A 23671-nucleotide genomic window follows, 5' to 3' on the forward strand; every position below is an offset into this window, starting at 1 on the left:
AGAAAGGTAACAATAACACAAATGACCACACATTAAAAGAGTGATATGCAGAAGCACATCTCAGAACACACAACACATCAAACCTCTAAGTGGAGAGGCTAGAGCAGCAGAAGATCAATACATTTAAAAAAGTTTAATGTATAAAGCCCTCACTGAGTGTATGAGGTTAAGACCTAACTTATCAAGACACCATAAAAATCTTCATATCCAAAGCTGAGGATGGTGTACAAGGCCCTTTTTTTGGCCATCAAAAAAGATATTGGACAGTTTCACATAATGTAGAATTTAATTTTAATATTTGGTTGCATATTCTTTGCATGCAATGATTGCTTGAATCACCAGACGCTGGGTATCTTCCCTGGCAAGGCCTGCAGCCATCTTCAGTTCCTGCTTGTTTCGTGGACTTTTTGCCTTCAGTCTCCTCTTCAGCATGTAAAATGCATGTTCTATTGGATTCAGATTCAGATGGACTTTGCCAGTCAAGGATTTTCCAGTTTTTCGCCGTCAAAACACTCTTTGTTGCTTTAGCGTGTGTTTTGGTTCTTTGTCTTGTTGCATGATGAACTGCCTTCCGCATAAGTTTGGAGGCATTTGGTTTTGTCCAAGCAGATAAAATATTTCTTTAGACTTCAGAATTCATTGTTCTACTTCTGTCTGCAGTCACTTAATCAATAAAGTTCCACTGGAAACCACCCAGGCCCAAGCCATAACACCCCCCTCCACCATGTTTCACCGATTTGGTAGTATGCTTTGGATCATTGGAATTTCCTTTTCTTCTCCACACTTTCCTCTTTCCATCAATATGGTACCTGTTAATCTTTGTCTCATCTGTCCACAAGACTTTGTTCCAGAACTCTTGAGGCTCTTTTAGGTGCTCTTTATCAAACGGTAACCCTCTGTAGTCCTGCTGGGGTAGTCTTCTACGCATAGTATACATTGACACATCTACACCTGCATCAAGGACAGTGTTTTTGATCTGTTGGACTGCTGTCACAGGGGTTTTCTTCACTAGACATCAACAGCTCTCTTCGACATTCACTACAACACAAATTAATACACTTGCCTCACAAAACACATCTGTGAAGCCATTTCAACAAATACTTGTAGTACGTGTAGTACCGTAAAATGGGGGGGACCATATACAAAAGGTGCCATCCTATATGGATGAGAATACCCTCAAATTAAAGATGTCAATCTGCACTTCAAACTCATTGTCATTATATCCTTTCAAACACAAAGTGCTAGAGTGCAGAACCAAAATAACAAAAAAAATGTGTCACTGTCCAATGAATTATGGAGCTCACAGTATAACATTGTTAAGCACTGGATGTATTAAGAGTTTAAAAAAAAAAAAAGTTTTTTAGAAAGGGTTCTCATAAGACTTCCAGATAGAAAAATGGACAACAGAAATGTGCTTTTTGGCTTCTTGTGAAAAAAAAATGTTTTTTGAGGGGGGACACCTGATTTCAATTTTGCAATTGCCTGTTTTAGGTCCTTCCATTGGAGTGCACCAGACTGAAATTCTGGTGAGAAACAGAGGATCAACACCAGACACATGTAAACACAGCACATAGACCACTTAAAAATGGTTTATTTCAAAACCCGCCTCTCATAGGTTACCATTCATCTCAGGAGTTAGGAATGGATATTGTCACATACAGAGGGCTGATTTTCATACAAGCAGAGTGGGAAGATAAGACATGTGATTGGCCTTATATCAGTATAGTTTCCCTTTAAAATGATGCAACCAACTGTTTAAATTCAGCATAAATACCAGACTATACTGCAGCTCAATAGAGAAAATACAAAATGTGAAAGTAGATTTTTATATAATAATGTTTCTGAACCCAACATTTCACCAAACAGAAAGAGGTATATATTAAAAGGACAATGCCTGGGACACACGTGACTAAGGGTAGTCTTTCAATATAATTTACAAACTGTAACCAAAGCCAGTAATGCACTGAAACTGGTACTACTATATTAACTTTCAACGTCCCTTTATTTTTACATTTCATGGAAAATGATGACATTCTATAGCGCCCAATGTAGCAACCACACTATATGCACAAACATTAGTTTCGTACCTGAGAATTATTCACATTAGGGTCGTAGACATGCGAGTGCAGTACAAAAAATAAGATGCATAATGGCATGTGGGTAGAACACACATAACACTAGGCTATTTGTAGGATATATTCCAAAGTAAATGCAAACCAACAAATGTTCCTGTCACTTCCTCTACAAACAAATAGATTTCAATGTTTTGAGATAATAAAAAATCTACGCCACCTTGCTTTGAGCAAGTTATTTTATTAATTGTATATAAGCCAGTTCGAAAACCCCTGAGCAAAGCAAGCAGTAGCCTATTATTAACCTTAGGCCTTTTATTTTATTTTATTTATAACGAGAATTCTGCTTTATTAACCTAAATATATTAGCTATGCAATTTCGTTGTGCAATTAAACACTGGGAAAGATAAGAACTCCGATTTCATTGTTTTTGTTCCTCTTGCGCGAGTCTTCTAATTAGCTGGTCAGCGGTTAAGTTTAACTCGCAGGATCGAAGAGCTTTTATCAAACCGTCCACCTTTGCATCAGCCCCCTGCATCTTCCGCCACTCCCGCAAAAGCGTAACCGCCTGCTCTCGTAGGTCGAAGGGGTGCTTTGCTGATATTTGATCCAGTTTGGCGTCTGTTATTCCTAGTTTTCGACCATACCTCCGCCAGTTCCTTCCCAGTTGCTCCGAAAGTTCATCTGTCGCAATATCCAGTTTTGCTAGACCATAGAATAGAAATTATGTCAGGTCAGTGAACGGTTCATCGATAACTTATCGATATTGTTTCTCATCATACATCATATACAACGTTATATAGATCAATGACCAGATGAAATTATAATAATTTTAATGTTCAGTAGGCCAATTCAAATAGCCGAATTTTGAACGACACATGACTTTCATATCAGAGCGATTGGCGTAATATAGGCTACACCTAGCGTACTTTCACAATCGCTAAGAAATACCTGAAATTATATATCTTCTCAAAACACTTTTATGTTATATTAAAGAACTGACCTCGCACATTGGGATCAAGCCGGACCTCCTGTGGGCCGGGTCCACACGTTTCAAAGTTGGATAATCTTTCATGAAGGTCGGCCCTCTTAATGGAGTTTAAGAGGTCTTTGAGGAAGTCCGTGTTGTCGGGCCCTATTTTGTTCATTTGCTGCAGGCATTCGAACAGCTCAGTCCCTTTGTTGATTTGCTCGAGTTTCTTCTTTCCTATTTGTGCTTGGCATAAAAACTTCATCGCGTTAACATTATCTGGCAATAGATCTTCTGAAATCTGGAGTAACACAAGCGAAAAAGGATCCATCTTCGCTGTATCCGTGTATCCTGTATCGTTTAACAGAAAAAAAGAAGATCTATTTTCCCCCAACCTGAGTCACCTATGTTAGACTTCAGACCGAAGTTGGTAGGCTAGTTGTTTCAGTTTCATTTTCAACCTGAAGTACACACAGCACTGCAGTTTTATTTTCGAACTGAGGGTTTGACGTCAAGTAGCTACAATTAAATTATTAAGTGCATTTGCAAACATTTGTCTGTCAGAAAGCCTGCGTGGAATTAAATTTGGTTCGAATACACACTACTGCTTCCTGCTGCTCTTCGTTCACTTCCTGATCAGATAGTTTTGTAGCCTACGCCTTTTTACTGCGTCGGTCGACTCTGATGCAGTGTCCGAAACTTACTTTCCTACTATTGAGTATACACGCTGCAACCAACTTGTACTCAATAGGAAGCAAGTAAGATGTTTTGTACATTACCTCACAGGACGCAGTCTGCCACGGTACAAAGCTCACATGTAGTAGCCTACTCATATTGATAAGATTGTAACACAATGTTGACAAGGTTGTAAATCTAATGAGATGATTGGTTGGTAAGGACTGGGGGGCATGTATCTTTAAAAACAATAAAAGATCATTCGGATTAGTGCTGGATTATTTTAGTGCGTTACACAACACTATTTATATTTTTTGTCTTTTGAAATAGACAAAATTAGAACCAATTTTCAACAAATGAGCTTCAATTATTGTACAGCTGCACAATGTTTTGGTACAGAGTGACTGTAATCTGTCAACTGTATATCCAAATTTAAGGACTATGAACACAGGCAGGGGGTGAATCAACATGTCAGCAAGCCTTTTTCAATGATAGGAAGGGATTTACAATGGTTACCTATTGTACCGTTAAGAATATTCACCTCCACAGTGGTGTTTGGGGCAGAGCCATTGTCACCTGGTAGTTTCTGGGGTACCACATGAGAACAGCTAAACATAAAAATAATCATCAGCTGTAGCATTGCCACCATAATCACTCATCATAATTGTCATAACTATAATAGGTATAATTACAGTTATAATAGTTATATCATAACTATAATGATTAACTACAGTAATTAGAATTGTGAACACAATTACCATCACCCTGCTCATCGATATCATCATCATCATCTTCATGAATACCATTATCAGCATCATCATCAAAATAATAATCATAATCCTAAACATCAGCATCATAATCATTATGATCATCACCATAACCATCTCTATCATTTTCAGTATCATCTTGACCTTTATCACCTTTGGCATTGCCATCGTTAAATATGATCAAAAGACAACTTGTGTGCAGTTAGCTCAGTTGTCTCAGGAGACTGCAGTGCTATTGGCCAGCTCTGCCACCCATCTTAACCTGGAGGCCATGTTGCAGCAGATGGTGTCCTCCACGTGGTGTGAAATAAACTAGAGCACCTCCCGGTAGCTGGTCGCAGACACTGAGCAGATCAGACACCTCATTCAGTTCCCAGTACAGCTCTCATCTCTCCGGGTCAATGTCTGCTTCCCCCCTATCCAAATACACTGGTTGGGTCTGAATTACATTAACATAGGGCTTTTGCATGTCATCGTAATTTCCATTGTACATGTACATTAGGCCGATTCAGTGAACCAGACCAGCTGTTGCAGGGATTGTGTCCGATCCTTTCAATATTCTTTGCTGCATCACATAGCGTAAGCATGCATCCAGTGAATGCTGGTGATTCGCTTTTTGGGGTTTTCCGGGTCCTGGCTGTGGAACAGTAGTCTGGGGTTTTCCGGGTCCTGGCTGTGGAACAGTAGTCTGGGGTTTTCCGGGTCCTGGCTGTGGAACAGTAATCTGGGGTTTTCTGGGTCCTGGCTGTGGAACAGTAGTCTGGGGTTTTCCGGGTCCTGGCTGTGGAATAGGACCTAGGCTGTCCTACAGCTTGAACTGGGCAGGCATCTTGTGGAAGTCCTGTAACACCGAGGGCACTATCACCCCACCACATGCCCTACTTTAATATCAGTCATTTGTCCATGTATGTCCCCTGCATATTGTTGTGCACAAGCACAAGAGACAGTAGTGAGCATGTCAAAATTGTCCACTCATGGCCAGCAGATGGCGGTGTCTGAACAGAATCAACATGTAGACTAAAAGGTTATACACATTAATATGAAACATGGTATATTTATAAATGAACAGGCGTTGGTTAATTCACATGAAATTATAAATGCCCTTGAAAATGTGTTTGAATAACACTAGTAATTTTGGTGTTTAAGCACTCCCATGTCCAATGCAGTTTATGCTTTTTTGTGTGTTTTTGTCAGAAGATTTTAGACACCATTAAGTATGTTTGAAACATTTCATAATTAAACTATAAAAGATGCACAAACTAAATTAAAAGTGTACAATTTGTGCCTTGGGAAAATCCCTCATGAATCACGTTTCTAAAAACAGACCTTAACGTTGGTCGTAAAAAATATGTCTAAGTTTAGTCTTATGTCCCACAGATATATACAATCAGCAAATCTAGACTAAATAAAAATGATGAATATTTCTTCACATGTTGTCCCTTGAGCATTATTCTGACTTAAAGTGGGATCTTGGGTTCATTTATCCACCGTTTCTGTTTTATAAATGCTATCAAGGAGAGAAAGCACAGTACATTTGAGATGGAATATTTAGTCTGTTTACATTTCTAAGAGCTTCCTCCATTCTTATTTCCTGAAGACTGGGTACTAATGTGTCTGTCCTGTGTCAAGGTTGTATAATCTTAAAAAAAACAGGGTTTCCGACACTGAAAGGCATCCAAGATCCTTGGGTTTCCAAAATAATTTTATAAACTTTTCAGACCCAATGCAAGGATCAGAAAAAGGAAACAATGTAGTACATTTATTTTGACAACATATTTTTTTTGTCAGCTGTGACCTTTTTTTTTTTTTTTTTTGAAGGTGCGAGTCAAGGTATGTTTTTTGACACTGTATACTTTTTTTAACTTGCATATCTTTAAAATCACTTTCACTTAAAGAGGAAATTAGACTGAACTTATATTTTACATGTAAAGTTTTATTTTCATGAATAGTTTCTCATCAAAAATGAAAAGTATATCTCCTATACAATTACAACAACTGTATCAATACAATAAAAATAGACAGCTCTGAAAGTATGAATACCAGAGATAACATACAAAGAGCTCCCGGTTTCTGATAAACTGGAGCAATGCAAGCACAGGAAAAAAGGTTCTAGAAAACAGTTTTCTTTATAACCAGTAAATAAATGTAAACATTATGATTCTGATAGATGCAAAGATATTGTAACATAACTCCATACTTGTAATAATCTAGATAGTCAATCTTAAAAAGTAGCGGGGGGCAAGAGCTGCTAGTACCATTTCAGCTGAATAAAGTCTTGTCATATGTCGTACCTCAAGGTAATTCTGTACTGAACGCATTTCTAAAGCATTTTCCTTCTAGTGGCCTTATGATGTCCTGTTTTGTCAATTTCTTTCATATAAACTACAGGATACAGAGAGGAGTGGAGAAGGTTTGAAATGACATCAATTCACTTCAAGCGCTCCAGTATAACTACATATACACGCTACATGCATTGTCAGTTAAAATGGATGCATCACAGTGGCCAAAGATTGACTGACAACTTTTGATACAAATTTGAATTTGTTTCTGTCTCCTGCTATTTGTTTTAATTATAAAGACGGTTCTCAGTACAGTCATTTAATGCAGACATTCTAAAGAGATTTGTATTTAAAGCTAAAAAAACAAAACAAAAATGAATAATGTTTAGGCATATATGTTTGAGAATGTAAAATATGGAGGAAAAACAATTCTAAAAATGCTAACTCATTTGACCAACATCTAACTGCTCCTAGCTAAAAAACATGACTGCCTATTGAGGGGCATTTACATTTGAAGCCAAACATTAAGCAATGACACTTAGAACAGCGGTAGCAAATACGCCAAGGCAAGGCATAAAAAGGCACTGCTGACAATATCCTTTTGGAATGATGATACGAGTTAAGCTATCGCACCCGATGTAACAGGACTGAAATGAAGGAGACGGATCACCTTCAACTGAACGATGGAAGGATACGGTGAGGGAGAAATTGGGAGAATGTAGTCTACCCTTCATTACCTTGAATACCTAAAACATACTCATAATGTCACAGGGCAAAAAGATTGGTCACTCACTTTTTTATGTCTGTTTTGGTGCATGTTTACAATTGGACCAGACATGTTTTGGGTGCAACAAAGGGCACTTAGGATGCATACAGAAGTGTCTGAAAACATTGCCAGCTTTACATTGCTGGATATCAGGGCATTCCGAAGTTTGTGGTCTAAAGCAAGAAAATACAATTCAAGTGCCTCTAAAGCAGTGTGTATAGCGTTACGTTACACCCCAAGAGGTTGTACATGCGCATATGTTGTGATTATTGTTCAAAAATGGCATTTAATACATTTAAATACATTTACAATAGTTTAAAAGCAATGTCCGACTTGCAACTGGTGCGCCAAGGAAATTGTGACATGGCTTCCGATGTGAACATTAGTGTCACAGGTGCCTGGGAGAGAAGAGCTTGTGCTTGTGGAGACCTGAGAGGGAAAGAAGGACCACCACAGTATAAAACCATAACCGTGTATAATCTCAATAAACTCTATACAATTAAAACTGCTTTGAAGTTACCTGAAGTGCATTTTATCACTTCAGACCATGAAGTATTAAATGCCCTGAAATCCCCGCAATTGTAAAGCCGGCATGTTTTACAATTACTACAATTTTAGTAAGTTTGAATTAAGTTTATGAAATATCCTTCATTGCCAAAAAACCTGTCCACAAAAAATAAAAAACCCATCTCCTTATACACAAATATCAGCTTGTGGATGAAAAATTATAATCATTGTAATTTAAGGTTTTTCACTTTAGTTTCAGCATTCCAGATTCATTAAAGGCATTTATTGAAGGCAATCTGGAGACTTTGAAATATTAAGAAGGACCATGTTCAGTGTTCAGTCTTTCTGTCCCAGCCAGAAGCTCTTCAGGGAGTGCACTAGCTAAAAATAATTGTGTGTTATTGCCATATATAAGACTGACTGTACACCTGAAAAGAAGGTACATTCAGATAATATGATGGTATCTTTGGTATTGTGTGAATTCAGGTGGTATAGACATTTGGTGCTAACACATTTTTATTTGTACAGTGCATGCCAATATGTGTAATATTTTTGGCCTTAAAGTCCTCAGTTGTTCCAAAGGCTTGTTTAGTCCACATCTCCCAGCTTGCCTTCCCGGAAGATGTGTATATTATATCACATTTCATAATGTTTAATTTGAATTCCAGTGCTTTACATTTTACATGTGATATTTTTCAGTACCATATTTCTGGGAAATACACTGCTTTCAGTACATTGGAAGGGCAAACAAAAACCTTGTATTGCTCTTAAAGGGATAGTTCACTTTCTGGGGTCTTTGTTTGATATTTCACTTCCAATGTATGTTTTCTATTATTTTTGTGTAATGAAGGATATTTTTGATATTTATTGGAGTTTCTGATGTCCTGTCGACTTGACATTCTATTTGGGGGTTCAATGAAGAATCACTATACAGACTGCTATAGGGTAAAAACACAGAAAGTGACCTATTCCTTTAAATACTGTACACCAACACTACTCAACTCCACATTCTGTGGGCTGCAGTGTCTGCAGGCATTTGCTCCTGCCATGCACTACACCACCTGATTTCACTAATTATTTTACCTGCTTGGTTTCAGCTACTAAGCTAATTAGTGAAATCAGGTGGTGTAGCACATGGTTGAAGCCAATACCTGCAGAGGACATGGAGTTGAGCAGTGCTGCTGTACATCCATCCATCCATCCATCTTTACTCCTGGTTATTTAGATCTTTAGATCAGGGTCAACTCTGTAAATGCATCTGGCAAGAGGAAAATAAAAAAACATTTATATTCTTGAAAAAAAGGTGATTTCCCACTTTAATCTTTGTATAAAAAACTTTAAAAAAGGTCTAATCCCTGATAAGCAAGTTCTAGCAATTCTGATGAGTGCAAATATCTACTTAACATTTAACAACTAACAAAAATGAAGATATGAAAGAACTAGTCATGTGAAATCCCACTGTGGTGGCCTCTATTGGATGAAGAAAGGGTATGTAGGGCATGTAAACTGCTTCCTGTTCCAAAAAGAAAATGAAAGAGGAAACAAATACACCTGAGAACAGGACAAAATGGAGTAAAACTCTGCTTTCCTTGGACTGGACATTTTTTTTCGGTTAGAAAAAACAGCAAGAAAAACTGCCGTCGTAATTTTGGCAGGATCACAACTGTGCCGTGACCTCAATAATTGGCAGTTAATCACAGAGTTGAATTTAAAAAGCAAAAAAAGGCATGATGGGCCTGTCTGACACTGCCTCCGCGAGGAACACCTCTCATTCTGTGGAATGTCCGGACGAGGATAAGAACACAGACAGACGGAAGGACGGGCGGGGGTTAATAGTCATGGCTGTCCGTCTGTGGGGTGGTGCGAGGGCGTGGGGCCGGGCTGTGGTTGTTGCAGGCATCCTTGCCGGTCCGCAGGCCCATGCTGTCCAGAATGTGCATCTTCCCCTGCTCCTCCTTCATGAACAGCTCCACCATCAGGATCTTCTCCTTGTGGATCTGCTGGCTGATGTCCTTGGGAATGTCTGGGATCAGCCAGTCCACGATGTCGCTCATCAGCATCACCACGTTCTGGGATAGAGAGACGGCGTATTTTTGGTGGATAAAACAATGCTTGTAACTGAAAGTATATTTCAAAATGCATTTTCTGTAATGAAATTGACTTTCAAGGGCCTGCATATTCCACAGTACTGAGAAACTACATTAATTCATTGCATGAAGAAAAAAAGGCAGTCCATGTAAAAAAAAACAAACAAACAAAACAAACTTTAGCATTGTCACTCTTCTCCTGACCTGAAAGACGATGACAAAGGCCAGCCGAACCGCCAGCACAGCCCAGAATTCTTTGGAGATTTCATATGGCGTTGGCGACCATGGAGGCTCTCTGTAGTCTTTGTACCTGGAGTGGGGAAAGCACAGGGAAGGAGGTCTGAGTTCTGAAATACTCAAGGTTGAGTATACAGTACATTCTGCTGAGAACCACAAAATAAACAGTAGGGGGCAGACTTCCACACAGTACTCCCGTGCAGCGATTGGAGCATTATGCTGTTTTTCTGATGAAACATTACACCAAGACCCTGAATTACAGTAGCCAACAAAGATCCCATGGCACTCATAACAAAGAGCATGGGGTTCCCTTATGTCTTGGCAAAATTCCCAAACTGGCTTTCTGAACCTTCCCACCTAATCCTTCCCGGTTTAACTGGCTCATTGATGTCCTCCCTCTTCACCTCAGCTGATGTGATGACCAACTGTGCACTTCCCTCTAGGGATTTCAGCGCACTTGTCCCTGGTCATGGGTACACACTCTGGATAAGAGCATCTGCCAAATGCCAGTAATGCAATGTAATGTGCGGTGCTTCATCCAGATTGGTATTAGACATTGGTGGCAACTGATGTGAGTTTCTCTCTTAAACTGTGATCCATCCACATTATTATTATTATAATTGAGATTGAGAAAATGTGTAAAGCCAGGCTACAAGAAGACGACAAATCCTACAGGCTGAACTAATACCCCTTTTTCAGGCAATCGAGGCATAATCCATTACATACGTTCATTAGTCGGTTACTTTTGAAATATCAGCCCGATTGTGACGCTGTGGTGCGTGGGTACCTGCAGATCTCCACGTGGTAGCCCAGGTGAAGAGGCTCCAGGGGCTCCAGACCGTCCTTGAAGTGGCTGACGTTGAAGTAGGACAGGGTGTGGTTGACAAAGCCGTGCATGGAGCCGTCCGGGCTGTACATGTACTGGTAGACCAGGCGCGGGACGAAGTCTGACGTGAACGCGATCACGAACGCCTGGGGGACGGGAGAGCCCACCGGAGCGGTTAGGAGATAAGACCGAAATACATCGTTTATCCTGGTAGAAGGGCTGAATCCGTACAGTCCTCCCAAAGTGGGAGAAACAGTTCCCCATTGAAATACAACTTTTAAAGTGATTTGCTTAGTTAAGAGGGACAAAGTGTTATCAATATTTCTGCAATTACATCAATGCACCATGTAAAATCTACAAACAGCATATTTTCATTTGTAGTCATTTGGCTGAATTCCAGAAAGAGAGATTATACAATACAATAAGACATTCTTACTTGAAGTGAGTTTTAAAGGCGGCATTGGTTTTATATTTTAAACCTGCCATGCTCTAAACATGTCCACTACCTATCAACTATCAAGATTCTTGTCATCCTAACTCTTATTCATGCAAAAAGATTAGTTAGAAGCATAAAGGCACACTGGGTGCCACACAGCATGCTTAATTCTCGTTTCAATAACAACCACATTTTTAACAGCTGAAAGATCTATAAACACTACTGTCAGTGCTGGATATTCAATCCTTACTTTCATCTTTCGGGCTTTTTTTACTGTACAGACAAACACACACAATTCAGGACAGAAAAATACTTGCAATGTTTGATGACAATTTGGATTCACCATGTTAGGGAAAGAGATCTGTTGCCACCATGATGTATGTAATACTCAAATTTTTGTGATTATGTAAGTACTTCCAGAGGGGGGGTTTCAAGACCAGGCTTGATACAGTGCTAGATACTATCTAGTTTTTAGGTAACCTAAGCACAAGGTACACTTTATTGGAAGGAAACTGGCAAGCATCATTGGGCTGAATGGCCTGTTTTTGTCACAATGTTTTTATGTTAGACCTGCCCCCCCCCCCCCGGTACAGAACTTCTGAGTATACCATCAGGCACACTCAATCTCCAAATCAGTGGAGGCAGACACCTTCTGTCCCAGATGCCGGAGAATAGAGACAAGGATCTTGGGTCAACCTGATGTAAAGAGACACACTTTGACATTTACTATGGGGGGTGTACTGCATCAAGCCTTCTCTCTAGCTCACCATGTAGGGCTTGTTTTCTCCTGAAGAGGGTCTGCTTTTGGTGGGATTCCACAGAAAAGCTTGCCCAGAGCATGAACAGAGGAGTTTTACAAGGTGCTGTAGAAAGCGAGGGCGAAAGGTAGCTGGAAGCTTTAACGGCCTCTAAAGTTTAAGGAGGAAGGGGAGTAGACCAGGACAGCAGAACCTCACAGTGCCTGCTCCCTCTAAAACACGCCTTCATGAATCTACCAAAAATCCCTGTTTGAACTTCACGCTAACCTAAGCACTTATGAGCCAGCTTCATCTCTTCAATCTGCTTCTAAGACCAGGGGTATACAAAGTGAAGTGTTGCAAAGTAAAGTCCAGAGATAACGTTTTCAATGACAGCGGGCAGGGTTTTAGTAACTGTGGTCCAATTATACTTGGCATGCTTTGAGAAAGAACACTTACGTTGACGATGACAGACACTTTGCCAATCCCTCGGAGGATGTTGTACCAGATACCTGCATAAAAGAGTAGAAAGGCTGTCTAACATGTCCAGTGCCTTAGCAGCAGGCAGTATAATTAGCCTGATTAAAGACCAACTCAGTCTGCTTAAATAATTTTACAACAAACACGAGTTGTATCCCCAATTAACTACTTGGAAAAAACCATTGCATTAGGGTGAATAGCATTTTTGTGTTATTTATTTGCATTGGCTTTGGTCTGCAAAGTTCAAGCCTACAGTTTCCCCCAATCTGTTCAACTGTCTAGGTTAGGTGTTTACATAAAATGCAGTTCAGTGTGTGTGTGTGTGTGTGTGTGTGTGTGTTGAAATCACCACTAGATGACGCTACAAGATCAGGTCAAAAAACACATCGGAAGAAAACAGTCTAATTACTGATACTGTGCTGGAATGTTCTACTTGTCTTTGGTGTGCATACAGATGATGCCCCTTATCCCACCAGCATTTGGGGTACAAACATTCTACAAATGAGATAACCACCCACAATACCACATTCTTCAGAGGTGATAACCACCCATAATACCACCTGCACATGGTTTATACAAATGAGATAACCACCCATAATATATACCACCAGCATGTGGTGTGTATACATTCTGCAGATGTGATAACCACCCATGATGCCACCTGCACGTGGTATATGTATACATCCTACAGATTAGATAACGCCTCATTATACCATCTGCATTATGGTTTAAAGACATTATATGATGGAGAGAAACTCACCAATGTCTTTTGCTCTTCCGGCTATTGGTCTCCTCAGCTCTGCTACAAACTTCTTTGCATCCAAACGGATCTCAATGATGTTGTTGAGCAGGGCGAACAGTGGAGCCAAAGGGAAGGATGCCACAAACAGGGTCACAAACCCAAACTGGATGACTGTAAACAGAAAGAGGGTTTACATACCCTGGTCACTAGATGTGTGATACACTTCTATCACGGGATATACAAGTCTAGGGCTTCTTAATTCTAGTTAAAATATAAAAATACTATATAACTAAAATATAACAGTGAGTTCTGATGGTCCAACACCATCAGCAACACATTGCATACAAGCAGAATCTACATTGGCATGCACAAAATTTAAACAGTAGTGATTTAGTGAATAAAAAAGGAATTTTGTGAAAAACCACATCCACTAAAAGTTCACTGGCTCATCATTCAGCCATTCTTTGATGAAGCCACCAGAAACGCAATACCTGTATTACCATAGATGCACCATTTTGAGCGGATTCTAGTTTTGTAAGAGAACAAGCATTTTTCAAAAGATTCACATTTGTGGAAAACCTACCAGGGTGCACTTTGTGGGCCCTTGAGGTATTTATTGCCTCATCACAAGAGGGACCAATGTACAAAATTCTAAAGAATTCAGCCATCCAAAGAAGCCTACCAAATTTGGTAAGGCACTTTATAGGTAAAAGTTATTTGAGGTGAACAAAAAAAAACCCAAAACAATTTGAACAAGAACAACAGGGTTCCAGCACCTGAAGACCCATAATAAGGAAGATAAACATCCGGGGTTGGAATTATTGTGTAAAATCAGATGTGTTCTTTCATTGACCCCCTGTAGATATATAAACAGAGCCTGTAAAAAGGTTACATCTGCCCTCCCAATAAACTGTAATGGAGTTTATTTTGGTGTGACTATGCTTGTGCGTGTGTGTGTTTTCTGTGTGTGTGTGTGAGAGAAAGAAATAGATAGAGTGAAAGAGAGAGGGGAAGAAATATATAGAGAGAAAGATAGAGACAATGCTAGAGCTAGAGGCAGGCTGATTCAGTGAGGGCAGGTGCCAGGTGGAAGACTGGTGTTAGCCCATAATCCCCCCTTGAGTTGTGTCAGAGCGCTGGGAATACAGATAAAATCCTAGCTGCAGGTGGCGAAAGTGTTACATACGTCCCATTGTAACACAGTGTGATAATGCATACATGTGCCATTGTAACACAGTGTGATAATGAATACATGTGCCATTGTAACACAGTGTGATAATGAATACATGTCCCATTGTAACACAGTGTGATAATGCATACATGTCCCATTGTAACACAGTGTGATCATTTTTAAAAATTCATACAGAGCAATTATCACAGAGGGTTACAATGGAATACTTCATACCACTTACAGTTAACATTTTAGCATTCCATTTACTGTGGCAGGTTTTTAACAATGCTACTTTTTTTCAATTTTTCTCTTTTTTTTCATTTTCTCTCACAGTTATTGCCAGGTCACATTACTAAACTTCTGTTTATCTCGCACTAACCCATGTTCTGCAAAGGCTGGCTGAACAAGCACATAGAAGCATTTATAGTAGGCTACTTCACCATTGGCACAGATCACAAGATGGAGTTTCCTAATCTAACAGGGTTAATGTACATTCTAGAGCAGTAGCCACATCCCACATTCCACTGTAAAACCAGGGGTGGCAGAAGGACACATCTCAAATAGTATGCTGCAGCAGTCTGAAAGTGGCAGTTACACTCTGGGAAATACAATACACACACCTGTGAATCCTTCCTGGACTATAAACGGGTGCCCTCTAAGAGTTGGAGACCGGTGGTGCATGCTTCAGCATGATGAGGGCATGGTTATACGAGAGAGCTGGTCACTTTAAAGTTAAGAGTGGAGCCAGATAACCCAAGGATACAGTGCTAATCCATCACAAGATCCCAGCTGGTGGAATGGCATCTCACACAACTGGGAATTGGCAGGGTGCTGACTGACTGAGCGGTTGACACATACTTTCTGAGGTACTGTATCTGACCGAGCATCGACCAGGGCCTTGTTTATGTTGTGTTTGGTTGCGCAGGTTTTCAGCCGTGTGCGTGCGAGCGCAGCAATGGAAATAGCCTCCGTAAAGGAACCCGCTGCAGTAAAATCCAGTCGAGGGCACACCAGACACATCCGTCCTTCTATGGCCCTCAAGGAAAATTCAACCACCATTAAAAAATGGAAGTTAGCTACCACAAACTCACTGTGAACTGTGACAGAACTATCAAGGACCCGGCTCAACAAAGTAATTTCGCACAAAGATTGCAGCACAAAAACCAAAAGCTATTTGAGGTCACCGGAGAGTCAACCCAGCTCTTAATGGAAGGGGGACAAGAGTTAGAGAAATGGGCCGTCAAAAGGCTCCTATACACACACTGCGGCCGAGGTGAGGCTGTTCCTTCTGGGCTTCAACTAATGTTACCAAAAAGCACTCGCGACTTGGCTGTCTGCTGTAAATAAGAGCGAGAATCAGCCCATGCACTCTCCTGCTGTGGTGTCAGTCCAGGAGCTGTAAGCGAGAATCCCTTTCATCTACAGCGTTTGGCAGCCTGTAGGCTTCAGCTTTAGCCATACACTCTCAGAAATAAAGGTATGAATAGTGCCTGAAAAGGCACAAATGCTTGTCGCTGGGGCGGTACCTTATAGATATACACTCAGTGAGCACTTTATTAGGTATTTATTAGACTTATTTTTTTTACTTCTACTGCTGTAGCCTATCCCCTTAGAGTTATGATATGTTGTGCGTTCAGAGACGCTCTTCTGCATACCACTGTTGTAATGTGTGGTTATTTGCGTTACTGTCACCTTCCTGTCAGCTTTGACAGCCATTCTCCTTTGACGTCTCTCATTCACAAGGCGTTTCTGTCGGCAGAACTGCTGCTCACTAGTTTTTTGCAGGTTTTTGCACCAATCTTTGCAAACTCTAGAGACTAGTGTGCATGAAAAACCCAGGAGATCAGCAGTTTCTATGATACTCAAACCAGCTTACTCAAAGTTCCAGGTGCACCTGCCACCAACAATCATTCCATAGTCACAGACACTTAGATACATTTTTTTCCATATTCTGATGGTTGATGTGAACATTAATTGAAGCTCATGACCGTTATTTACATGATTGTATGCATTGCACTGCTGTAACACAATTGGCTGATTAGATAATCGCATGAATAAATAGGTGTAATAAAGTTCAAATATTCCTAATAAAGTGCTTGGTGAGTGTATAAACTTTTACCCCTAGCCAGCAATAAATAAGTAATTTTTTTGTTTTGAAAAAGTACTCACATTACTGTTCTTTCAGGTATGAACAAAAAGAAGAACAAAAATGTACCTCCACTGTCACTTTATTTATGAGAATGTACTGGGAAGGGAAGAATGATGTCTGAAACACAGAAGTAGAGAAATAACAAGCGAGAATCGGACGTATCGACAACAGGGAAAGGCCAGAACTTCAAATTGAAGTTCAAATTGAAAAAATCATTGCATCTAGAATAAAGATCAGGGTGCTCATCAATTGCACTAAAGCGGCAACAAGATCAACTCGATTAAATGAGCAGACACCGAAAGAATGCAACAAACTTTATGTGTATATTCACAAACAATCCACAAAAACTCATTTTGTTTGAACGGGTATATGAAAGGATAAAAAAAAGAATATGTTTGAGTGGGTTAATGACAGGATAGCTTGTGAGCATGCAAATGTGGATATACTGTAATTGTGTGTTTCTGCACTGTGGTCCATCAGGGAAAACTTGCACAAGTCAAAGATGAATAAGAACGGCATGTCAGGAGGAAAAGAGTAGGAGTCTCTCTCAAGGGTGGGAGCATCAAATCCCAGGAGTCTGCAGACATCTTGAAGTGTGACTGCCAACAAGATCATGTCTCAATTCCATGTCTTCCTGTATCTCAGTGCTACAGAGAAACCTGGGCTTCAGCCAGAGCAGGGAGCAGGTTCCCACCCCGATGCCTTAAGGCCCAACCACACCAAGAACGATAACTATAACAAGAACTACAAATATGCTCTTTAAAAAATGAATCAAACTCAAGTGGATGGCAGAGTCCACACCACAGACATGAAGGCAACGACAGTGACGAGCGACATCGTTGGGATCACTTTCAGAGCGATTTGTTTCTTCCAGCCGCATGAACGATGAAACACTGACAGCCAATCAAAATCCAACCGAATTCACAGGGCGTCACATGCAAAATGGCAGATGACATAACTGGGAGACTTTTTACATAATGCTATTGTTCAGCAGTGTCAGGATGCTCACATCGTATCTTTACAGTTATATTCATAGTTAGAGGTATATTTCTTGGAGTGGATGGGCCTTTCACAGTACCAGACGGCAGGGCACAGAGGCACTCAAAACCGAGTCTGCTAAAAAAAATAATTATAAGTTTTCACCTTCATTGTAAGAACACACAACCAGTTCAGTCTGTTGTGGTAAAATGGCAAGAAGAGGCAGAGACTATAGTATATCGACTTCATGAAGAATTTAATTGTAAGCCACTGCTGCACAACTGGAGTCTAATTATTTGTTCAATTTATTTGCTGTAAAATACAATTAGTGTTGCGGAGTCATTATTATAAATGAAGCAATCTCGAGAAATGATTTTATTAGTGTTGGGAAAAGGTGAGAATTTACATCCACATCCATTAATTGCTTCTGTCAGTGACATTCAGAAAAGCTACCCCCTGTTGTTAACACAGCCAATAACCAAATTCAATACAATAAACACCTCACTCTGGCTCTCTCCCCTGAATTAGTCATCTTGATTTCATAAACGCCATCATATCATTTTTGAAGGGTGATATCCAGCTGGGGCCTCAAATTAAACAGTCTAAAAATTGCTGAATCTTTTGAAATAAGTAATTGAATTTCTCTTTGAAACCAAGCATACAGGCTAATCAAAATCCTCTCGCAGTGGGGGATAACCTTAATCATTTCTCCAGCACAAGCAACATTAAAGTAATTTGTGTGATACCTTTGGGTGGATCAACTGCTTACTCCACGGGCAAACTTCCTCAAATTGGCCTTATCAGTTCCTGCTTATACTGTCGGCTAAACGCCATAGTTCAGCTGTTGTTCTGATGTATACAGCGCATTGCTCAAACATTTATATTGCATAAATGTCTAAATCCTGCCCGTCAACTTACAGAGGTGCAAAGCAGTCACACGGATAGAATCTTTATTTCACACTTTGCAGCTAAAATAAAATCATGCTATAATAACACTCGTTCCCTGCCCTCCCCAGCCTGTGCCGAACCTCGGTGTGCAACCTGATTCCAAAGGTGAGGACGCATTGCTATGACTTCCATGCGACAACGCTGTGACGCACGGCTATTTTTGGCCAACACCCTTCCGGGCCTGCCACTGTGTGGGCGTGTAGTTTAAATACTGCCTCCGTGTTGAGCAGGTTTCTAGGGAAGGGAAGGGATCAGTCACACCCAAAAGCTCAGCCAATTTCTCTCATGGGTTCTGCAGAGAACAGAAGAAAATGACTGTCTGTGGCCATTTGGGCGACATGGCTCAGGCAGTAAGAGCAGTCGTCTGGCAGTCGGAGGGCTGCCGGTTCGATCCCCCGCCCGGGCTGTGTCGAAGTGTCCCTGAGCAAGACACCTAACCCCCAAATGCTCCTGACGAGCCGGTCGGGGCCTTGCATGGCAGCCAATCACCGTCGGTGTGTGAGTGTGTGTATGAATGGGTGAATGGAGAAGCATCAATTGTACAGCGCTTTGGATAAAGGCGCTATATAAATGCCTGCCATTTACCATTTTTGAATCACATCAGGCCTGGAACATGACCGGCCTGGTCTAGTACATGCTGAAAACAATAACCTAATTAATGAAATGAAGACTTGATAAAAATGACAGGTACACACAGTTGCTGATCTTATTAATATTTCCCAAACAACAAATAAATGGATGGTTTGTGAATGCAAAAAAGTGATCAAGTTGGTTTGTTTCTATTTAATGTATTTAGTTAGTTTCTAATTGAAGCTAAAAAACAACATGAAATGTAGACCCAGACCACAATCAAAGATTCAGGTGCGCCAAGCATCAAAGACCAGATTTGCAAGCAAAATTTGAATACCCTGTCGGTGTCATAGGTGCAAAAACAGCAAGCAGTGTCGGATAGGCAAAAACAAAACCAGTGTTTTCACATTCTTCCTCTAGCGAACGTCTGACTCACTCATCTCCATGTACTCAGGGGTGAGTCCGGCGAACGGCTCCAGGAAGAAGTCCATCTCATGGCGGCGCAGTTTCTTCTGCTCCTCCTCCTGGGCAGAGCCCCTCTTCGACTTGATGTACCGTATCAGCTTCTTCAGTTTCCTGTGGGGGCAGAAGGGTGGCCATTTTGTCAGTTTGAGGCCCTCCACACACACGCCACAGCCAAACTGCCTCCAGGAAGCTTATCCACCGGGGTTTTGCATGCATGTGCCTCCATGATATGAAGGGACAATCTAGAGCAGGGATGGGCAACTCCAGTTGTGGTAGGACGGTGTGTATGCAGGGTTTTGCTGCCAACAGTTACCCTGGCTCCATCAGCTAATTAGCCATATGCACCAAGCCCGATTCACCCGTAAATTAGGCCACAATAAAATGCTAGAAGACAAGAACATTTATGAGCTGCTGTTTATATCACGGAATGTGCCTATAATTGGCAGATCATGAAAATGGGCTAATTAACTAAATAAGAGCAAACGTTAGTCAGAAATCCAGAAACAGATAGGGCCCACCTGAGCTAGAGTCACATGACCTCAAACCCCCACCGTGGGTCTGCTGCTTTGTGAGACCAGAATATTCTCCACAATGTTCCTAAGAACAGAGGCCCTGTCACTAAGCGTGTGTCTGCTTCCTTTGGAGGCTTCATTCGCTGTTAGGACCAGAATGTTCCTAAGAACAGAGGCCCTGTCACTAAGCGTGTGTCTGCTTCCTTGGGAGGCTTCATTCCCTGTTAGGACCAGAATGTTCCTAAGAACAGAGGCCCTGTCACTAAGCGCGTGTCAGGTATGTGCTTCTGAGCAGTGGCGGAAGCCTGTGATCACATGACCTGTATGCAGGGCACGGGTTTGTGCACTCTGTGTGCTTAGTGGAGGGAAATGTGCGTCTTCTCACAGGTGCAAGATGCAAAACAGCGTCTGTGTTTGTGTCTGCGTTCATGTGCAGTGGCACGTGTGTGTATTTAAAAGGTGTGGCAAGTGTACGTCTGTGTATTCTGCATATGTAGATCATTTTTGGCATGCGTGCATATGCATGGGATGCAGAAGGGTGTGTGAGTGTGTGTGTCTGTCTGTGACTGTGTCTTATTTTAACAGGGAATGCATTTATTTTTCAGTCACACCTTACTTAAAAAAATCTATATATATAAATACATTAAACTAGAAATAAAATTTGCTTGGCCATAATAATGGAAAAAATCTTGCTTTACCTCACAAGTCTTGAGGCATGCGCCCGTGTATCTTTGCTTATCCCCACAAACCTCTTGCGGTGTGTTTACATGTGAAACGTACTTTTCCAAGTGGCTGCCGCTGAAAGGAAACAGTCTACTCACGGGATGCCAATCTCAAACAGGTTGTTCTGGATGAGCTGCTTCCCCAGCATGGTGATGCTGAGCTGAATGCACAGCTCCATCAGACAGCCCCCGTGAGCACACTGGGGAAGGGAGAGGGACGACACCGTCACATTCCGGAAACCAGAGAGCCACTGCTGACACAGCTATGAACCAGAACACACTCCACCGCGGGTTTAACATACAGGTTTCTCAGCATCTTTTCCCACTTCTGGACAATTCCATGGTAAATGACATTATAACTGCAGGATATTTGAGTGGTATATCCAATACAGCTACATAAGAGACAGACATGTGCTTTTATAATCCTCAGGAGGAAATAACTTTTATCAGTCAGTATTATGTACCTATTTTGGGCATTACCACCCAAATATCAAGCAGTTGTAACCTCAGTTACAATGGAATTGCTCTTCTGTACATTCATCGGCAGTTCAAATTTTGAAGGGCTCTACACAGAAACATATTTGCCATCCATTTGCTTTACATATATGACCAAGCTTAGTGTTGTGAAGTCACAATCAGAAAACGACCAGGAATTCTTCACCCTTTGCAATTACAGCAACTTTTTATTTACTCTATGATAGTACTTTTTTTTTTTTTAAAGGTAAAGATAAAAGCAAAATTACCTCCTCCATCCGATAAGACTCGAAAACATACAGGTAACTTCCCGGACGTCCAACAAGCCTTTAGGGAAATACACCAGGCATAGAATACTTAGACTCCACCACTGAAGAGGCACAGAAATCAATGCAAACCACCATGTATGAATGAATCGTACCTGCCCCTGAAGAATGCAATGTAAATAATGGGGGTGAAGGCATTGACAAACTTAAGGATGAATGTCTTAAATATCAATTTCTCCTCAAAGTCCTTGTCAGTCTTCGGCACCTCTGAGGAGACAGGAAGATGAGCCGTCAAACACACCATGAAGAACTATTGGTGCAGAGCAGAGGATTAACAATACAAGTAAACTGAGAGGCCCACATGTTATTATATATAAAGTTTCATGGAAGAAACCCAAATAATGGATAACAACATGAGCACATCTGAAGGCATTAAATAGTCAACCGGAAAGCAACCAATGGCAATGGCATAATATAATTCCTACAGCACCTTGTGGACCTTCTGGGGGACAACAAAGAGAAGAATGCTTATAATGTCAAAATTTAACACCCTGAGACCCTACGTCCTCAAACGTGGACATTAAACTGCAACCTCTATGCAGTATTTCTCTAAGGTAAATGACTGGGACAGGCAAGGTCGGTGGTTAGAATCCCAGTGTAGCCACAATAACATCTGCACAGCTGTTGGGCCCTTGAGCAAGGCCCTTAACCCTGCATTGCTCCAGGGGAGGATTGTCTCAGCAGGAATGAAGATTAAAAAGGCTGACTGGACTGGGAGACTTGACTCGTCTTACCGAGGACAGTGAGCCAGCGGGCAATGGCCGCGTACACCTCGTCCAAGATGAGGATGACCACAAGGTTGATGATGGCTGCGGTGGTCTTGACCGTCAGCCGAACGTTGGAGCGCGTGGTGGGGTTGGAGCTCATGTGCAGAGCAGCCTTGGTTGAAATTCTGTAAAGGATGACCCCGAACACGATGGCAAAGGTCACCCCAATCTGTGGAGAGCAGAGACGTCAACAGTGAGTCCAGTCCGGTAACATTGCAACTGTGATTTTCAGCAAACAATTTGATCAGTATAATGGCATATTAGGACAGAAATGCATCTAGATGAAATATTTGGGAAATAAGAAGCTTACCATAAACAACATCATGACTACGTTGGTCAGATAGGCTGGTAATCTGTCACTACACGTCAGTTTTTCTTTCTCTGTCTAAAAGAGAAAAATGTATTAAATAAACCACACAGTACTATTGCAAACCATATAAGTTACAATCAGATCTAGGACACTACAACGGAAGAAAAACAGTTGATTCTTGATGCTGACACAACCATTTAGACATATTGACTTCCCATCATAGACTATTCCCTCTCAAACGGATCTGAATTCACCCAACCCTGTGAAAGCATACACCTTTCCTCATTGAAGGGTTGAAATATGATTTAATAATCGCAGAGATAATGAAAGTGAATACGTAGATGGAAGGGTCAGCATCTTCAAACATTCATTTAAAAAAAAAAAAAAAAACGGACAAAATGCAGACAGAACTTTACAAGTAAAAGCACGAAACAGCAAAAGCCACAATTTAAAACATTATCACATCGAGTGTAGAGAAGCAAGCGTCAATCGCAACTGTGAAGGCACTACCAAGCACTAAAAGGCACGAGAAGTAGAAGAAGGATGTGACGCGGTGCACTATTTCAGATGTGACTCAAAAGGTATTTTGAAGAAAGCTTTGCGGGCAGAAGATTGCTTTGAGCTGGATCACGAGACACTGAAATGTCAAGGCCAAAAAAAGCTTCACTTCCTAATTCATCTACTGTCAAAATGTTTGT

The 23671-nt window shown here is 41.0% G+C and overlaps 2 protein-coding genes across 2 annotated transcripts in view; both read right to left on the reverse strand.

Moving 5' to 3' along the window:
- Window positions 1-1571: 1571 nt before the first annotated feature.
- Window positions 1572-3702, reverse strand: fadd (Fas (tnfrsf6)-associated via death domain). Its single transcript, XM_061246286.1, has 2 exons — window positions 3076-3702; window positions 1572-2777 (listed from the first exon to the last, which is right to left on the reverse strand). Exons 1-2 carry the CDS (start codon window positions 3371-3373, stop codon window positions 2494-2496), a joined length of 582 nt encoding a protein of 193 aa, XP_061102270.1. The 5' UTR covers window positions 3374-3702; the 3' UTR covers window positions 1572-2493.
- Window positions 3703-6396: 2694 nt separating this feature from the next.
- LOC133130737 (anoctamin-1-like) overlaps window positions 6397-23671 on the reverse strand; it is a 73295-nt gene continuing 56020 nt past the window's right edge. Inside the window, exons 17-27 of the mRNA XM_061245544.1 lie at window positions 22974-23048; window positions 22631-22832; window positions 21992-22103; window positions 21840-21897; window positions 21196-21296; window positions 19834-19973; window positions 13600-13752; window positions 12819-12871; window positions 11148-11332; window positions 10328-10433; window positions 6397-10105 (exon numbers count right to left, since the gene is read on the reverse strand). Coding sequence (XP_061101528.1) covers window positions 9866-10105; window positions 10328-10433; window positions 11148-11332; window positions 12819-12871; window positions 13600-13752; window positions 19834-19973; window positions 21196-21296; window positions 21840-21897; window positions 21992-22103; window positions 22631-22832; window positions 22974-23048 — 1425 coding nt within the window. The 3' untranslated portion in view covers window positions 6397-9865. The remainder of the gene's footprint in view (window positions 10106-10327; window positions 10434-11147; window positions 11333-12818; window positions 12872-13599; window positions 13753-19833; window positions 19974-21195; window positions 21297-21839; window positions 21898-21991; window positions 22104-22630; window positions 22833-22973; window positions 23049-23671) is intronic.

The sequence above is a fragment of the Conger conger genome, chromosome 6 (genome assembly GCF_963514075.1).
Source record: "Conger conger chromosome 6, fConCon1.1, whole genome shotgun sequence".
Taxonomy (NCBI): domain Eukaryota; kingdom Metazoa; phylum Chordata; class Actinopteri; order Anguilliformes; family Congridae; genus Conger; species Conger conger.